General features: G+C 35.8%; 1 protein-coding gene across 1 annotated transcript; it reads right to left on the reverse strand.

The window, feature by feature from the left end:
* Positions 1 to 112: 112 nt before the first annotated feature.
* On the reverse strand, positions 113 to 14,525 carry ex (FERM domain containing expanded). Its single transcript, XM_073082674.1, has 4 exons — positions 14,287 to 14,525; positions 5,294 to 5,545; positions 5,097 to 5,176; positions 113 to 4,978 (listed from the first exon to the last, which is right to left on the reverse strand). The coding sequence occupies exons 2-4, from the start codon at positions 5,514 to 5,516 to the stop codon at positions 1,532 to 1,534; spliced, it is 3,750 nt and encodes a 1,249-aa protein (XP_072938775.1). The 5' UTR covers positions 5,517 to 5,545; positions 14,287 to 14,525; the 3' UTR covers positions 113 to 1,531.
* Between the last annotated feature and the right edge of the window lie 1,446 nt (positions 14,526 to 15,971).

Consider the following 15,971-nt stretch of genomic DNA (forward strand, 5'->3'; position numbering starts at 1 on the left):
TACATTCATTGTAATGCCATACTTGGTACATAAGAGCCATGTTTGTTTTCGCGTATACATTTGTAAGTAACTCATATTACTAGAGCAATATCTATACAAATAAACAAACAAATAAACAAAGTGTCCGTCTGAGATTTTAAATAACTGCTATTTTCTAACCTCACAGGCTCATGCACGAGATAGGGGAAGACAACTTGCACAGTTTTTTGAATAATACTGATATACTGCGGTCGTCAATAAATATAACTAACATCAGCAATGATAACACCCTACCCCTTGTCTAGAAAAAGTCGATACATCCTCCTAAAAGTAAAAGCCGATACTCCTAAAAGTAAAGGAATAATAATAGTAAAAAAGGATTTTATAAAAATAAATATTTATAATAGAGGTATTTTTCCGTAATTATGACATATTCACTAAACCGCTCCAAACACGTAAAGAATTACTTCAAATGAAAGACAGACACTTCGGTTTCTTTGATATCAATTAAGTAATTTAATACATTTCTATGGAATGTAAGTAATTGAACAGGTACCTACTTTATATAATGAGAGATATTATTATGTGTAACATGTTGATGTTGTGTTTAATCTTAATATAAGAAAATGAAATGGTTTTAATGTAACATTATTAAAACAAATTACATTAAAATACGTAAAATAAATATATGGGTTGTCAATAGATCTAGTAATTCGAAATTTCTTGCATACTGATGACCTTTTGGTGAATCCTATTGTGATTTCTCGTAACATGTGACGTATCGGTTTAATTATAGCCAACACTATTTGTAGAAATCCTTATATTTTATAAGAACCTAGTAACTTAGCGGCAATAATTTTATATAATAAATATTGTTCTAACTATAACAGAAACTCTACAATTTTCGAAGGTGTTTATAACTAAACAGTTTATAAATTAGTCGCTAGATTATCCCTAAATCCTAGTTTGGATACTGTTGTTATTTCTACCTGGTATCTTGCCCAATTTCTAGGAGTATCAAACCTCCACTAGACATTGCTGAACATTGAAAAAAAGCAGTTAGTCTTTAAGCAAACTTTCCATCTAAATCAGTTCTATAATTCCCAAGATACACACAGTGTTAAATATGAAAGAAAATGTTTTTTATGTTGCATTGTGCATACGAGCTTTGAAACATGTAGTTATTTTTAAATTACAGACATTTATTGAACGTTTATTTATTTGTATACACTTAAATTTTATAAATATCTCCTTGACTAACGCAAAAAGGCGGAATACATTTTTATTTAATTAATGTGATGTATTTGTTGTTTAAATAAAATAAATATTTCAAATTATTCAAGACGTTGCATTATTAGAATTTAAAAGTCAATAGACTTATCTATAAAACAGTTAAATATGGTGCGATAAACAGTAATATACTGTTTTAGAAATCTCGAATTACTAGAAGTTAATTATTAACCAATATCAGTCTTATGTCTAAACTGTAACCAAGTGAAAGTAAATAGCACTGGAAGGATTCACAACAAGTCAATAAGTAGTAATACAAATGTCAAGAGCTAGATTGACTCTTTTTTGTTTTAATAATACTCGGATGCATTACGTAAGTGTTCGACATAGCTCTAGGAGTATGAGTTTCAGAATTAGGTAATGCTGGTAGCTTATCAGTTGGGTTTCGTATTAATATCTTTTTTTGAGAATTCGTAACTGTCTTTTTTACACACAAGTCTGATTTACTCTTAACATCTACATTATCGGTGGTGTTTGGAATAGACTTGGCACACTTAAGTTCACTTTCACAGTCACTACCTGTTGGCTTATTCAACTTTGGAGCACCAAAAACTTTAGTTTGCTTTATCAATGAACGATCGTTGCACAACGCTGCTATTAGTGGCAAGTCCAAGTTCTTGCTTTTTTCTCTGAGAGTTTTTATATCTAAATCACAATTAGTGTCTTTTATTCTACTAACACTTCCTTCGGTGAGGGCGGTGCTTACATTTAATGTATTGAAATCCCTCAAATAAGTGGGAATCTTCTTTTTGTGTTCATAAGGCGGAGGGGGTGGGGGCGGCATTCTTCGAGTTTTTATAGGCGGTGGATCCTTAGCATTCAGCATATTTTCATATGATTTCGTACGACCGAAACTGGGGATATCCGGAGCACGAGTAGGAATCGGAGGTCTCTCAAGATTTATGGAATGGTTGCTAAGAGACGTTCGGCTTGTCATTGAGTACCAACTGGTTCGTGCACCGGGAATTTGTACGTAGGAGTCTGAGAGATTCTGTATAGAACCGTACGTTGAGGAAGCCGATAAAGAGGTAGAAAGGTACGGTGTACTTCTATATTGTAAGCTAGTTTTATGAAGGTTTGATACCCGTGTTTCTGTCAGCTTGTGATCGAGATAATTTTGTTGTGATACAGCCGGGTCTTGTAATGGGTAATAAACATAGTCAACGTCACTGTATAACTGTTGGTGAAAACTAGGATTATGTGGTGGAGGAGGGGGTGGTAAACGGGTTATCGGCGGTGGAGGTGGAAGACGCGACCGGCGTGGAGGCGGTGGAGGTGGCGGCAACTTCATCATTGCAACAAGGACGTTAGCGTCTATGTGAGGTGGAATTTCTCTAGAAGGAGAAATATTATTAATCCCTTGAGCTAATTTTGACCTTTCTGCCCTACGGCTAGACGCTTGATGACGTTTTGACTTTTGAAATCTATGTTCTAATACCATTGGACTTGCGAATGTTCTTTCACCAGAAACATTAACCTCTCCGGCCTCAGCTTTAAGTATTGTAATCATAGGTCTGGATGTTACCACTCTCGCTGCTACTTCCTCCTTCTCTGTGGGTTTCGAAGATGTACCTGGATATGCCGGTGGAGGTTTCGCTGGAGCAGAAGTGTGCGTTGCTAAGGTTTTATGATTAAATTCGTACGGAGGTGGTGGTTTATCGGGGAAATTGGGCAAAGCTGGATTATTGCCATCTATTTCTAGTATGTGTGGAAGTGATAAATTAAGACTCTTTCGGCTATCAATTCTAGTAGGCGGGGTTGGAGGACGATCAAAGAAGGAATTGTTTAAATAATTATCATCTGAAGGAGCAGTGTCTTCGTGACCTTGCAGGTAACTATCTCCAGAAAATGGTAGAGGTAACCGTACATAGTCTGACACGGAATCAAATGTGTCACTAACGGATTGGTTTTTTGGATAAACACCTCTACCCACAATCAAGTCACTTAATTCACTAGCACTGAGAAGTGTGCGTTTATTATCTGTGGGGTCACTGCCATCCCCATGAAAAGATGCTGCACTTACATTAGAATTAGTTCTTTCTCGAAATAAATTTTCTTTATTTTCGTGCTCTTGACTACAAAACTGTGTCGCTCCGTCAACACAATCTACACCAGGTAAAGATCCGTGTAGTCTAAGTGCGCTGGATGCGAGATTAGTTCGTTCTGATTTATTCTTAAGTATAGAGGAAACACTATCAAAATCTGCCAAATCATTCTCTTTTAGTACTTTGTAACTTCCATAATGTGACATTTTAGATCGAGCAGTTAGTTCTGAACTTCCCATTGTATAAACTCCGCTAGTTTCACTTGATGTTGCGACTGTAACTGGTTGTCCTAGACCATCATACAGTGCGGAAGCCGTGTCTTGATGATATTCAACTTCCATTTCAACAGTACTAATATCACTTATCATAGAATTCTGAGCTGTGTGGCTATAGCCTAATTCTAGGCTACTTGCATTAGATGTCCTGCTAAGGGCACTAAGTCCAGCTCTAGCCATTATAACTGTACTACATGAGGATGAACACTGAGATCCAGTACATTTTACTTTATTACTTGAAATTAGGCTATCCGATAATGTGTCTGATACACTCTGGTCTGGTAATGAAACAGTTTCCTCGGACTGGCTCATAGAACTCTGTCCGAGGTCTGACGAGATGTCTTTTTTAAGAGCGTTATCAATAAGTTCATCTTTGTTCTTTTTTGTTCGCACTTTAGACTTTGGAATTTGTAGTGAAGAAGTTTTTTTCAAAGATTGGTTTTCTTGGGAAATGTGTCTGATTAAATACGTATTCGAGCAATCCAACAAATGTGCAAAAGCCAAGCTTTCAGTAGAAGGAGCAGGTGGGGAATCTATCATTATTTCTAATTCGTCTTCTGAATGAACTCTGTCGCTTACTATTCCTGATGTGGTGTTAGAACTTGTGGATGATATTACAGAAATTCTTTGTTCATTTTTATTAGAACATTGCTGAAATGACGATGTCTTCGAATAACCAAAACAGGTTTTGCGCTCTTCTTCTTCCTTTCTTAATATTTCATTTAATTGCGGTGAAATTTTCATAGAAAACTGATGTGTCTCTTTACATAAAGCAAATAAATATTTACACTTCTCTTCACTTGATGAATATAAAGTTATCTTTCCTTCTTCAGTTCTGATTTCAAACTTCTTTCTATCGAAGCTTAATTTTCCGATTGAACTCCAGATAAAATTAGAGGGTGACCCGTTATCAGGTAAAATTTTTATACCCTTAGCTGTGACGAGAAGCCAAACAGTTCCAGGTGCTAATTCCGTTTTAGACTGCTTCAAACGATATCTATGGGAATTGATTGTGTCGGGAAGTAAACAAACTTCACGTATGAATCTAATTTCAGCATCAGCCTTAGACAGACCGCGATGTTCTCGGTGGCAGGCCCGTATTGCTTTCCCCACCCAATCGCCTGTCAAAGATGATGGAGCATAGTCTTCTACCCTAAAATAATTCTGACCTTCGTATGTTTCCTCGTCTCCATACTCTGCTTGTAACGCTAATCCAATCAGCAATAATAGAATTTCGGCAGGAAGTGCATCTCTGGTCCGCACATTATGTAGTAGTTGTAAAAAATATAAATGGCGACCAATTTCATCGGATAGGAGAAGAGGACTCTCCACATGAAACTGAACGACTAGGTGTAATTCAAGCAGCGGCTTCCCGTTTGCGTCTAAGCCCTGCAACAAATGAAATTTGTGTTACTTTTAAAATGTTAATATAAAAGTCCATATATTATTTGTTTCTCTCTATCAATAATACAAGTATAATGGGTAAACGTTTAGGTAATTTACATACATGTGTGTGGGACGATCTCCAACTCTTTGGCGCGTATTTGGAAAGTTTGCTTTCTAAATCCACGAATAAATATTCCCCATCTGTAATCATGAAAAATAGTTAAAAATCTAAATAAAGAGAGGTGCCAATTTTGGACGAATTTTTGAATTTACGATCACATGAAATTTCAATCACACCCTAGGGCGATGATAACTCACTTTGCATGATAGCTAGTCCGAAGAGCTCCGTATCTGACATGCCTTGTAGCTGGGCGTGGGCGTTGGCGAGGGATTTGAGCTCCTTGACCCTTGCCTTGGCTTCTACTACGAAGTGGAGCGGTTGGGGCTGGCCGGGCATCCGCAGGGACAGTAGACGCGCGCCCGCGCCGAGCGCGCGCGTATCTCCGCCCAGCGGCCCGCGAACCGAACACAGAGCACGCATGTCGCATCTCGAAATATCTGTTACTCGCCCTGTAATGAACATACAGTCTCATAAATATAAGTTTCCCGCTCATAGTCCAAAATTCCAAATCATTATGCAGTCGTAATATATAATACTATACCTACCTACTAAAAACCGTAATGGTGATCAGCAATATTATGTAACGTATTTGAATTAAATGTAATAATTGTGTGATTGAATGCCTGTGGACTATGTACTTAAGCCTTTTATATTTCCATCATAATATACAACATAATTTTAAATTTTAATGTGCACAATTTAGTTATTCGTATTAAATATATAGATGAGCCTATAGCTGCACGTCTTTGCGTCATTGTCGGATGTACCGTGGCACGTGTTTCTCTAGTCTTAGTTTGCATCTGAATACTAAATCAACCGCGGCAAAGAAAATAGTACATTTGGGGTCATTTAAGTATTGGGTAAGCAGAATTTTACCAATTTTAAACACCCATGTAATGAAGACGTTAATGGACGCAAAACTCTTCCCTCTCCTAATAGCAAAGCATAGGCTTATGCCTAGTTGAAATTAAATTCTACAAATTTTTTAACCGACTTAAAAAAAAGGAGGAGGTTACTCAATTCGACCGTATATATGTTTTTTGAAATAAAAGAAAGAAATCATAGAATAAATAATTAGTGATGTTATCACCATCCCGACCCCCTGGCTCCCATGTCAACAAGAAAAAGCGAAACAACATTCGACCATAATTAAACACGAATGAAACTTAAGATCAATTAATAAACATGATTTGGTCTAATATCCGAACTACAAGACAGTAATTTATAAAATTATTTATGAAAAAAAAACTTCCGTCAATTGATAGCTGCTTATAAATAAATTATCAAGTAATTATTTAACTGTATCATCAAAATTTAGACAAAAATATAGTATAGTCCGCGCCAAACTGCTAGTCCGCTCTGAAGTTGTTGCGCACAACTATAAGCATATATTCCGTGGCAACGTAAAGGCATACTAACGCAGCTATGTAAAGCGGACAGCGGAGCGGGTGTCGGGAGCGGAGTCCCGCTAATATCTACAATTTGCTATCGACTCGTTTCTATATTCAGAGCGGACTAGCAGTTTGGCACGGATTATAAGTACATTGCAACTACTCGTACCTACTTATGTCCGGCCGGATATTACACAACTTACCGGACATCCCCATCCAAACAATAAATAATATCACCTATAATAATATAGTAAAGAATTATTTAGTATGTAATTAATAGAAGTAATATTAAACGTGATTTTATTATATTATAACAATCTGTGTTATCTTAAAAACTATCTATAGGTACTGGTATATATGGAAAAGTGGAATGTAAAGTACGTGACACTACAGTCTTAAAAACTAGATCTTATGTTATTTGTCAATAAAATGAACAATTTTCCACTTTATTATTAGAAATTCGTAAAATAAATTAAATATCAATGTATATAAATAAACGTTAAAACGTTCTATAACATACCTAGGGTGATTTTTTCAAGTGGGCCTTCATGACCAAATCCGAAACTGTAAGAAATGCCGGAAATTGTTAAATGGAGTTACTAGGCTTATTTTGATCAAAACTAAAACTGCGTTATTAGATTTTTTTAATCAATTTTCCTAGCCGAGAATCGAAGAGTTTTAAAAAAACAGACACTTGTGTTATTACACCGGATAGTTTCCCTTATAAAGATCAAATTCTGAGAAGCAATGTTAAATAACAAATTACAAGAAAAAAAATATCCGCTGTTAAGTAATATCTTCTGTAACTTTAATCAATTAGCCATTGGATGTTCAGCCATAAAGGGTCTCTCCGTACTTATCGACAGGGAATCGTCTCTTAGCGGACTATATTTAATGTTACAAGTTAATATCAATAAGCTCGGTGTGCGTTACCAAATTTCTCGACAATGCACGCAGTAGGTAATGTACTACACAAAGGTTTCAGCTTATTTTAATTTATCATTACCCACTTATTATAGCACTTAAAGTCATGAAATTTAGTATGTAAATTCAAATTCATATTAGTACACTGATTATCTGTAAAAAAATTGAGATACTTATGTCCAGTGGAATAACACTTGGTATAATCTAAGTATTGCGTATAATACCACGAGACCGCCGCATTTGTTCAACCCTTAGCCTAATTGAATAACAGGGCAATTACTGAGAACTTATACTTACTGCATAGATTAAGAAAGTTATATACTTTTTATTTACAAGAACACTACGGTTGGCATTATTGTATTTATTCATAAAATTCTCTTTCACCATTTAGTCAACTGCAATATTGAATAAAAAAATTGGTTAGTATTCTCTGGGGGCTAAGAATTAGCGCTTGAATTGACTTTACTGACACAACAGTCGATTGATTGATAACCGTTACAGAACAGAATGATTGTATACAAGTTTAAGCATTACTAAAATACTTAAGTATCTAAGTTTGGTATACAATTACAGGTACACAACTACATTAATTTATTTTATATCACGGCGTGCGTAAATTGACGTTTTACGCACGCTTCGCGTGCGCAAAACCCCCATTTCCGACCCCGTAATATAAAATTTTATACAACACGCGGACGAAAAATGTTTTTCTGACTCGTGTGATTGCAGTCCTCGCCTGCGGCTCGGCCTGCAAACTCACACTTGTCAGAAAAAAATTTTTCGTCCTCGTATTGTAATGTACTATTTTCCTAAATAAAAAGTGGCAGTCTTCAATTGCAATTTTTAAAACGAGCCCTGAGAGGGTGCTTGTATCTACTAAACCTAACTAGGTAGACGTACCGGCCAGTATAAAATATTTCTTGGAATGTAACACCACGAGATCGCTTCAAAAAACTAGACGCGAATAAATTTCATCGCATCCGGTACCTCTCCGGCTCTTCAGCTCTTGATAGCCATAAGAACATGTTTTTTGTTTTAGTAAATGTGCGATAGTTTGTAATGGCGGTCAGGCGTAGCGGGGCGGGGGCAGACCGGTCGGCCGAGGCGCGCGGCATGCGGCGGGTGGGGCGCGGACAGGGGCGCTACGTAAGCGCGGTAGCAGCGGACGGCGACGCGAGGAATGCGGACGACCTTCAGATGCCGGGCGCCCCTCCCCCTACGCCAGCCGCATCTTGCGTCCTCGCATACCTACGGCCGTCGTTGCCTCCAATTTTCGACATCTTGCCACCACTTTTGACACCCGCTCATTATTACGATGATAATGGCCCAAAAATCTCACAGATACGCAGTCGTATCTCAAGTGTAGCCCCAAGGACGACAAGTAATCTAAGTTGTCATATTGCACATAATTGGGATAAATGAATCCTGTATTTTATAGACGCAAGCGTCAAAAACTTTTTTGAATAATAGGCATGGTACGTAATAAAAAATTTGGTCAACATTTTTGTTTTGAATAATACGCGCACATCTACAAAATATTTTTTGAAATATTTTGTAAGTAAAGCATTGAAAACTATTTCGGTCAAGCGTACGACCGCCCTCGCCTACATTGCCGATATCAGAAAAATACTACAAACCCCCGGATGGATGTAATCGATATTTTTTTGTATTCGGATACTCCAAATTCCAAAAACGTGGCCACAAAAGTAAAGTAAAACAAATCGTAAATATTTAAATGTTATATTAGACATAAGTCCACATAAACTTTGACTACAGAGCCAATATGATACCTAAATAATTACTCATAAACTGCAGTTACTGCAGTGTGTAGAGTGTGGCTACCACATATTCATAAATCAAAAATTGATTAGATCTTTTAATTAAAATGCAATTTATTATCAAAAAGACAATAATTGCCAAGTTATGCCACAAAAACAATGTTATTGTTATTGTTCAACTTGAAACAACAAATTTTGAAAGGTCTAAATTCTTGATTTTAACGAACAAATTTTAACGAACTTATCTAGTTTAATTAAATCCATAATCGGCATTTTATTAAAAACATATTTATTTGATCTTATAAAGAAAAAACAACTTTACACAATATGATATGAAGTAATGTTAACATTGCGACGCATTTTACGTATTTAAACAAGCATTCTAATAAACATAGATAAGTAACTGTCAGTACAATGCATGTATGCATGCAAATTACAAGGACAATATGTGTAAAAAAATCCAAATTTGGGTTGGCCGGTATTGTGATTGGATTCTACTTTAAGTCTTGCGTACAACCGAACAACGCGCTTTTAAACTGTTTTTTTTAGCTTGCCCTGTTTGTTTGGGTCAAATTTAGTAATTGAAGCTTGACCCATTAACAGATCGATCTTAAATCTAATGAAACAGATTCAGTTTTTATCAAAATCGGCCTCTTAATTCCTTTGAGCATTTTTAGCTAATCCTTATAGTTTCAGATTTGGCCGTGAAGGCCCATTTCAAAAATTCACCCTGTATATTTTAATCCCGACCGGATATTCGGTCGGATAGGCGTAACAATCCAGTATGCGGCTGGATAGTATTTAGGTCGCTGGATAGCCCAGATACCGTATAGTTGTCGAATATGCGTTTCATCTCTAATGAATATACAAGATCTCGCCTCCCAGACATACCTTATTTTCTAAAAGACAAAATGTGGGGCATTGAGTAGTATTCACAAGTACTTGGAACGCCTGCGTACCTGCTTATTTGGGTAGACGTTCCATTTACAAGTACCAAATGATACAGGTAAGTGGAAATAGAAGTCACTTAACATAAAAATTGGAATAGCTGATTTTATACATGCTTTGTAAGACGGTACACAATATAATACCTTATACAACACTGTCAGACAATGCCCTCTGGACATAACTACTGGCAAATCCTTTAAAGCTTAAAAGTTATTTTATATTCTGACGCATGATTACTACATATGAATGTTATCGAAAATCGAAAGGGCAAACTTACTCCCAGACTCAAAAAAATATTCAGCTGTGAATGTAAGTACGAGCGTAATCGAAATATTTATTTTAATTTGTGTTATTTTAACATCTCGCTTAATTTTAACAGCTCAAATAATCAAAACAGCTTTTAACAAACCAATGGTTGAATTAAAACCACAGCCCTCAGGTCTGTTATAAAAACTGTTAAAAATAAAATTAAATTTATGCCATAACATGTAAAACACTTTAAAGATCTCATACATATACATATAATACAAATACTACACAAGGAAACACCGAACCTATACCACAAATAAGTGAAATAAATAACTGTAGTCTTACAGTAATTAGGATATAACTAAAAATAGGCATATCAAATCAATCATCACAGTATTAACTTAGGGCTTAATACCCCTGTTGTAGAACTGAAGTACATTTTTAATCACAATTTAGTAAATTAGATGTCTATTTTTTTGCACTGACTTGACTGAAACGCCATGATAAATAAATAAAATCGTGAATGTTACGAATCTGTTATGTTGAATTATGTTTGCACCGCATGATGACATTTTTTACAGCATTGAATTTTGTACAAAAATGTAACAGATGTTTTTTTTTTTTCAAAATAAACTCTTGCGATTCGCAGGTAGAGAAATAGATTTTTAACAAATCTAATAATGCAGTTTTAGTTTTATCATAATCGGCCTCGAGACTCCTTTCAGCATTTTTCGTTAATCCTTATAGTTTCGAATTTGACCATGAAGGTCCATTTGAAAAATTCACCCTGTATCACGTTATACGGCAGAATTTGGTATGCTTGATTATTTTTCCTTGAAGCCGTGAATATATCTCGATTGTCGGAGATATATAATAATGAAAAACATATACTTATATTGAAAACAGTCGTTAAAAGCGACTTTTTTAGGAACCGTCATTTGTGGCGTCCGCCCTCAGAGAAAATAATTTCTCCGAGCGTCCGCCACATTGAAGTTAGAATGACGTCACTAAACGAATCATGAATTGTCATCCAAACCAAACGTGTATAAAAAAAATCAGCTCTAACGGTAAGAATTAGCTGGTTTAAACTATTGTTGCAAGTTTTGACCCTCACATAGATACGAAATAATAAATAAAGTTAAAGAAAAAAATGTAAACAAACTTTTATTTCCGGAATAAATTTTACAGTTATTTTTGGTCCAGAAAAGTAGCAACAAGGAATGTTTCAATATAAGCAAAACGATTTAAAACTGAACCTGATAATAGTATAATACAGTTAGAGTTGCCAGATGTTTGGAATTCGTTTGGATTATCCAGATTTTTTATTTGTAATATAATGCAACTTTTCGTTTCCTAATATTTATTTATCCAAAATCCCAACATTTTGAAATGTTGTCCAGGTATTTTAGTATTCTTGTGTGAAAACACAAAAAACGGCCCCAATTGCTAAAAAAACTATAGAACAATTAGCATCAAGCTACATTCCAGTGGTATGTTAATGTTAATCGACCAAGTCAGTGGTACCCTGACTTGGTCGATTAGCAACCTAACAATTGCAGCTAGATTTCGAAAAAAACTAAACCGTCTACAGGTACTTTTTCAACCTACCACGCTTTGTATATTATTATTACTTAGCCCTTAGACGCACATCGGTTTAGAAATGGTTAGTGAATGATGATATTATTATTAAGAGGGGGTTTTCAAATACATTTATATAAGTATTAAATTATTTTATTATTATTATTATTATTTAGTAAAATAACGCTGTTACGTGATTGTATAATGATAAATATTAAACCAATTGAATTTATTTTATTGAAGTACTTATATATTACGTTATAAACTCATTAGTAATTCATCATAATATAATATTTTACCTACATAAGTAATTCAGTAACTACATTTTCAATAAGTATTTGTTCCAATAAGTGGTTACTACGACTAACGGGTGTCTGTTTTACAAGCTTTTTTTTAGGATTCCGTACACCAACAGTAAAAACGAGACCCTATGACCAAGTTTCCGCTCCCTGTCCATCTGCCGGCTCCTTGTCCATCAAAGAGCTCTATCTTTTAAAGCATAATAGACCTAAGACACTTCAAAATTTTACAGAGTTTTGCAAATAAAAATGGGCCAATATACTCGTATGAAGGCGGAATTTGTCGGGGATTCCTAAGCGGAGCTCATATCGTAGTCGAGAAATTTTTATTCCTAAACTTGCTAAAAATTTGAATTATAATGATAGTATCATTATAATTCAAACATATCATTATGATTCAAGTTTGATGCTGTAATACCATACGTATTACCGTTTTTGCAAAGCAAAAACAAAAAAACGTTGAATATAAAACACGTTTGTTTTATTGGTAGGTACACATGATTTTTTTTTTGTTAAGATAACCATCATTATCATATCATTATAATACATTCTGTGGAAATTTCCCTTTATGCATAAATACGAGTAAGTACCCTGCAAGCTTGATGATAACTTGAAGACTTGAAACTTAAAATATGTTCAGCCTACAACGCCCTTCCTTTTATAAGTAGGTATAATGGAAATACTCTAAACTTTACACACCGTTTGTCATTCTTCACATATATTTACTCACATGTGGTATTAAGGGAATGCGGTCGAGTCTGTTTACGTACTAATGATTCATTTACTTTATCAATCACTGACTGACGGGTTAAGCGTAACTTGCTTTAATTGCATTTGACGATATAATACGTATCTAGCTTTGTATGTTATATTAAATTGTTAGCCTTATATTAGAAATTCCTAACGACTTTGCGTCATTGAATCATTTAACGGAATTGTAGCTATGATATTTAAAAACGAGAAATAAACAGGTTAATTATCGGGCCATAACGTCAAATTCATGCACGAAAGACTACAGCCAGTGATATTTTCGCATACCATTACATATGACTGTTTAGTGTTTACGCGGTAAGGTATGAATTTAAATAAATATGTATGATACTTATTAGAACACAAATCATCATTAGGTAAGTAAGGTGAAATAATCTACCAATATCTATAAACCTACATTACATCTATATGAACCAAAGTCCAAAACCCGTACCCCGTACCCCAAAACCCAAAGACCGTAAGAATTGCCTTATCTAAATTTAAAATCTGTCTATGTTTATAACAAAAAAAAAACTGTGATAAACAGTGTTAGGTGCAGTTATATTTATTTTGACGTAGGTGGGTTATCTAAACTGTCTGTACTATATTAAAACTGTAGTTTGTCTGTTTGTTTGTTTGTTCAAGCATTATGACGTAATGTGATAAAACTTTTTATTCCTACTTAGGATCTCGCTATAATGATGACCCTGACAATAAAACCACATATTCTCATAACAAATTATAATCAGTGAGAGATAGCAAAGAATAATTCATGCAGACTAAATCGCAGACAAACTTAATAGGTACCTACTTACTTGTTATAAACCTAAAGCAAACTGATAACCATAGACTTGAATCCCATAATTTATGCCAAGCTAGCTCCCCATACCTACCTGCATCATTATATTAGATGTATTAACCACACTTAAAGATAGGGAGTTAACTAATCAACAACATCTACCTCTCATACGTATGTGTCGTTCTTAAACTAATCCTTTAAATGGATATTTGATTTGATAATTTTACTTGTTGGTCAGATGGAAACAGTAGGATATGCTTCTGACACTGGTAAGCTGTGCGTAGTTGCCGTGCAGGGACTGGTGTGGTGGTCTAGAGGAAGGGCGTACGGGCACAGGGTCAGCGGCCGCAGCGGCGCGGTCGGCGCGAGCGCGCGGAATTCGAGGTATGTGTATGAAATGAAAGTGGCCGCATCGAGAAAGCGCGCGCATCCACAGCCGCCGTCCAAGGCGCTGGTGGAGTACACTTCACTCACCATTAAAAAACAAATCCAATGTTGGGGTTCGTAACGTCACTATACTCCGTGGTAAACCGCATCCATGGGCACTTCACTTCACAGTCGTAGCACGCAATCACGTCAGCGAAACTTTGCAGCGTACCCGTCGGAGCGCATAATCTCTATAAACGCGTAGGAACGACTGACTGGCTGTGTGAAGCGAAGAGGGCGCGTGGGTCGGCGAAGGCATGAAGGCACGCGCGGGGCGCGCCGCGGCTTCGCTCGGTGGAATGCGGCAAGATAGTGGCGCGCGGGTACCGGCCGAGCCGAGGCTGGCTGGAGCCTCCGAAGGTACGCGTCTTGACGGCGTCGCACGTACGGAATGCGCACACTAACTCCGCTCATTAAAATAAACATCCAAATAATTTGATAAGTTGTGAACTAACAAATCAGTTCAAGATACTATTGTAAATGAATACATAGTAGCATAGCAGGTTTTTAATGACACAAAACATTTTTTAAAACTAGTAAGTAACCTACGCTTACTATATTATAGGAATTAGGTCTTTAAACCTATTATAGGAAATTACCAACACGACAATAGGCACAATACTTTTTTAATATTACCTTTGTTGTTATTATTAGTGTTATTACATAAGGATTTCAATGACGGTATCTTAAAAAACGTTAAAAAATTCAAGAGTAGACTGGTATTTTAACTAGATAATATGTATACTTTATATCTAGATACTGACTTTAAGCTGTAACTGTTTATAAGACTTTTCAGGTGAAACTATTTGGTTTCATTTGGCACTAATTCAGATGCAGATCCTTGAGGTCTGATATCTCTGTTTATTCGACTTCAGTGCAACACCACCAAACTTAATAACACCAGTGTTAAGCGCTGCTGTGTTCCGGTTTGAAGAGTATGTAGGGTAGGGTACGGTTTGAAGACATTTTTATCCGAGGCGTTCCATCTTAGTCCCCTGGGGTAGGGTACATCTGCGGCCGACCTCAGGTACGACTCTAATCTTATCACACGTCGATTACACATGTCCACGGGAGGCAGTAGCCACATACCATCAGGTAGACTGCATGTTCGTTTGATACTTTAGTATTTAAAAAAATATAAAGTATAGTATACTCAGTAAGCCCCCCTATTCTATTCAAATCTCTCAGTTAAAATATGTTTGGAATATCAATAATAAAAACTTGAACATACTACAAAAATAGAAGTATTATACATGTACCTAGATAATAAACATGAGAATACCTGCTTGTAAATATAACTAGACATGTCCATAAATATTATAAATGCCTACTGTTAAACAAAACATTCGAGGTACTTACTCTTTATTGTAATGAATTCAAAAATACGTTTAAATTTTTAATTGTTGATGTAATTTAAGTAATTCGTAATTGCATTACTTAAAATACCTAATGAAAACGATTAGGGCAAGCGTGGCCGCTTTTAATCAACCTAACTAAAAGTTACTCGTAAGTGTAAACAATGATTCAATCAAGCTGTATATTTAAATTCAAATAATATTACAATAGGAAAGAATAAACACGGCATATCTATTTGGCAAAGGGAGTTCGTCGGACTAATAGGTGATCATGTTCGGGAAGCAGCCGTTCTCCAGTAGTCTTAGTTTTAGAGCTTATATATATACAAGTTGAGAAAAATTCGATACCGTGATTCAGACACGAGACTAGCCATCCAG

The sequence above is a fragment of the Epargyreus clarus genome, unplaced genomic scaffold, assembly GCF_041222505.1.
Source record: "Epargyreus clarus isolate Ecla_fem2 unplaced genomic scaffold, WU_Ecla_fem_2.2 ptg000018l, whole genome shotgun sequence".
In the NCBI taxonomy this organism is placed as follows: Eukaryota; Metazoa; Arthropoda; class Insecta; order Lepidoptera; family Hesperiidae; genus Epargyreus; species Epargyreus clarus.

Bases quoted from the DNA above. Each gene is read 5' to 3' on its own strand.
- ex (XM_073082674.1), bottom strand. From the start codon at position 5,516: ATGCGTGCTCTGTGTTCGGTTCGCGGGCCGCTGGGCGGAGATACGCGC. The intron at 5,177-5,293 runs GTGAGTTATCAT...TCATGATTACAG, and splicing joins CGGACTAGCTATCATGCAAA to ATGGGGAATATTTATTCGTG. The intron at 4,979-5,096 runs GTATGTAAATTA...CATTTGTTGCAG, and splicing joins GGAGATCGTCCCACACACAT to GGCTTAGACGCAAACGGGAA.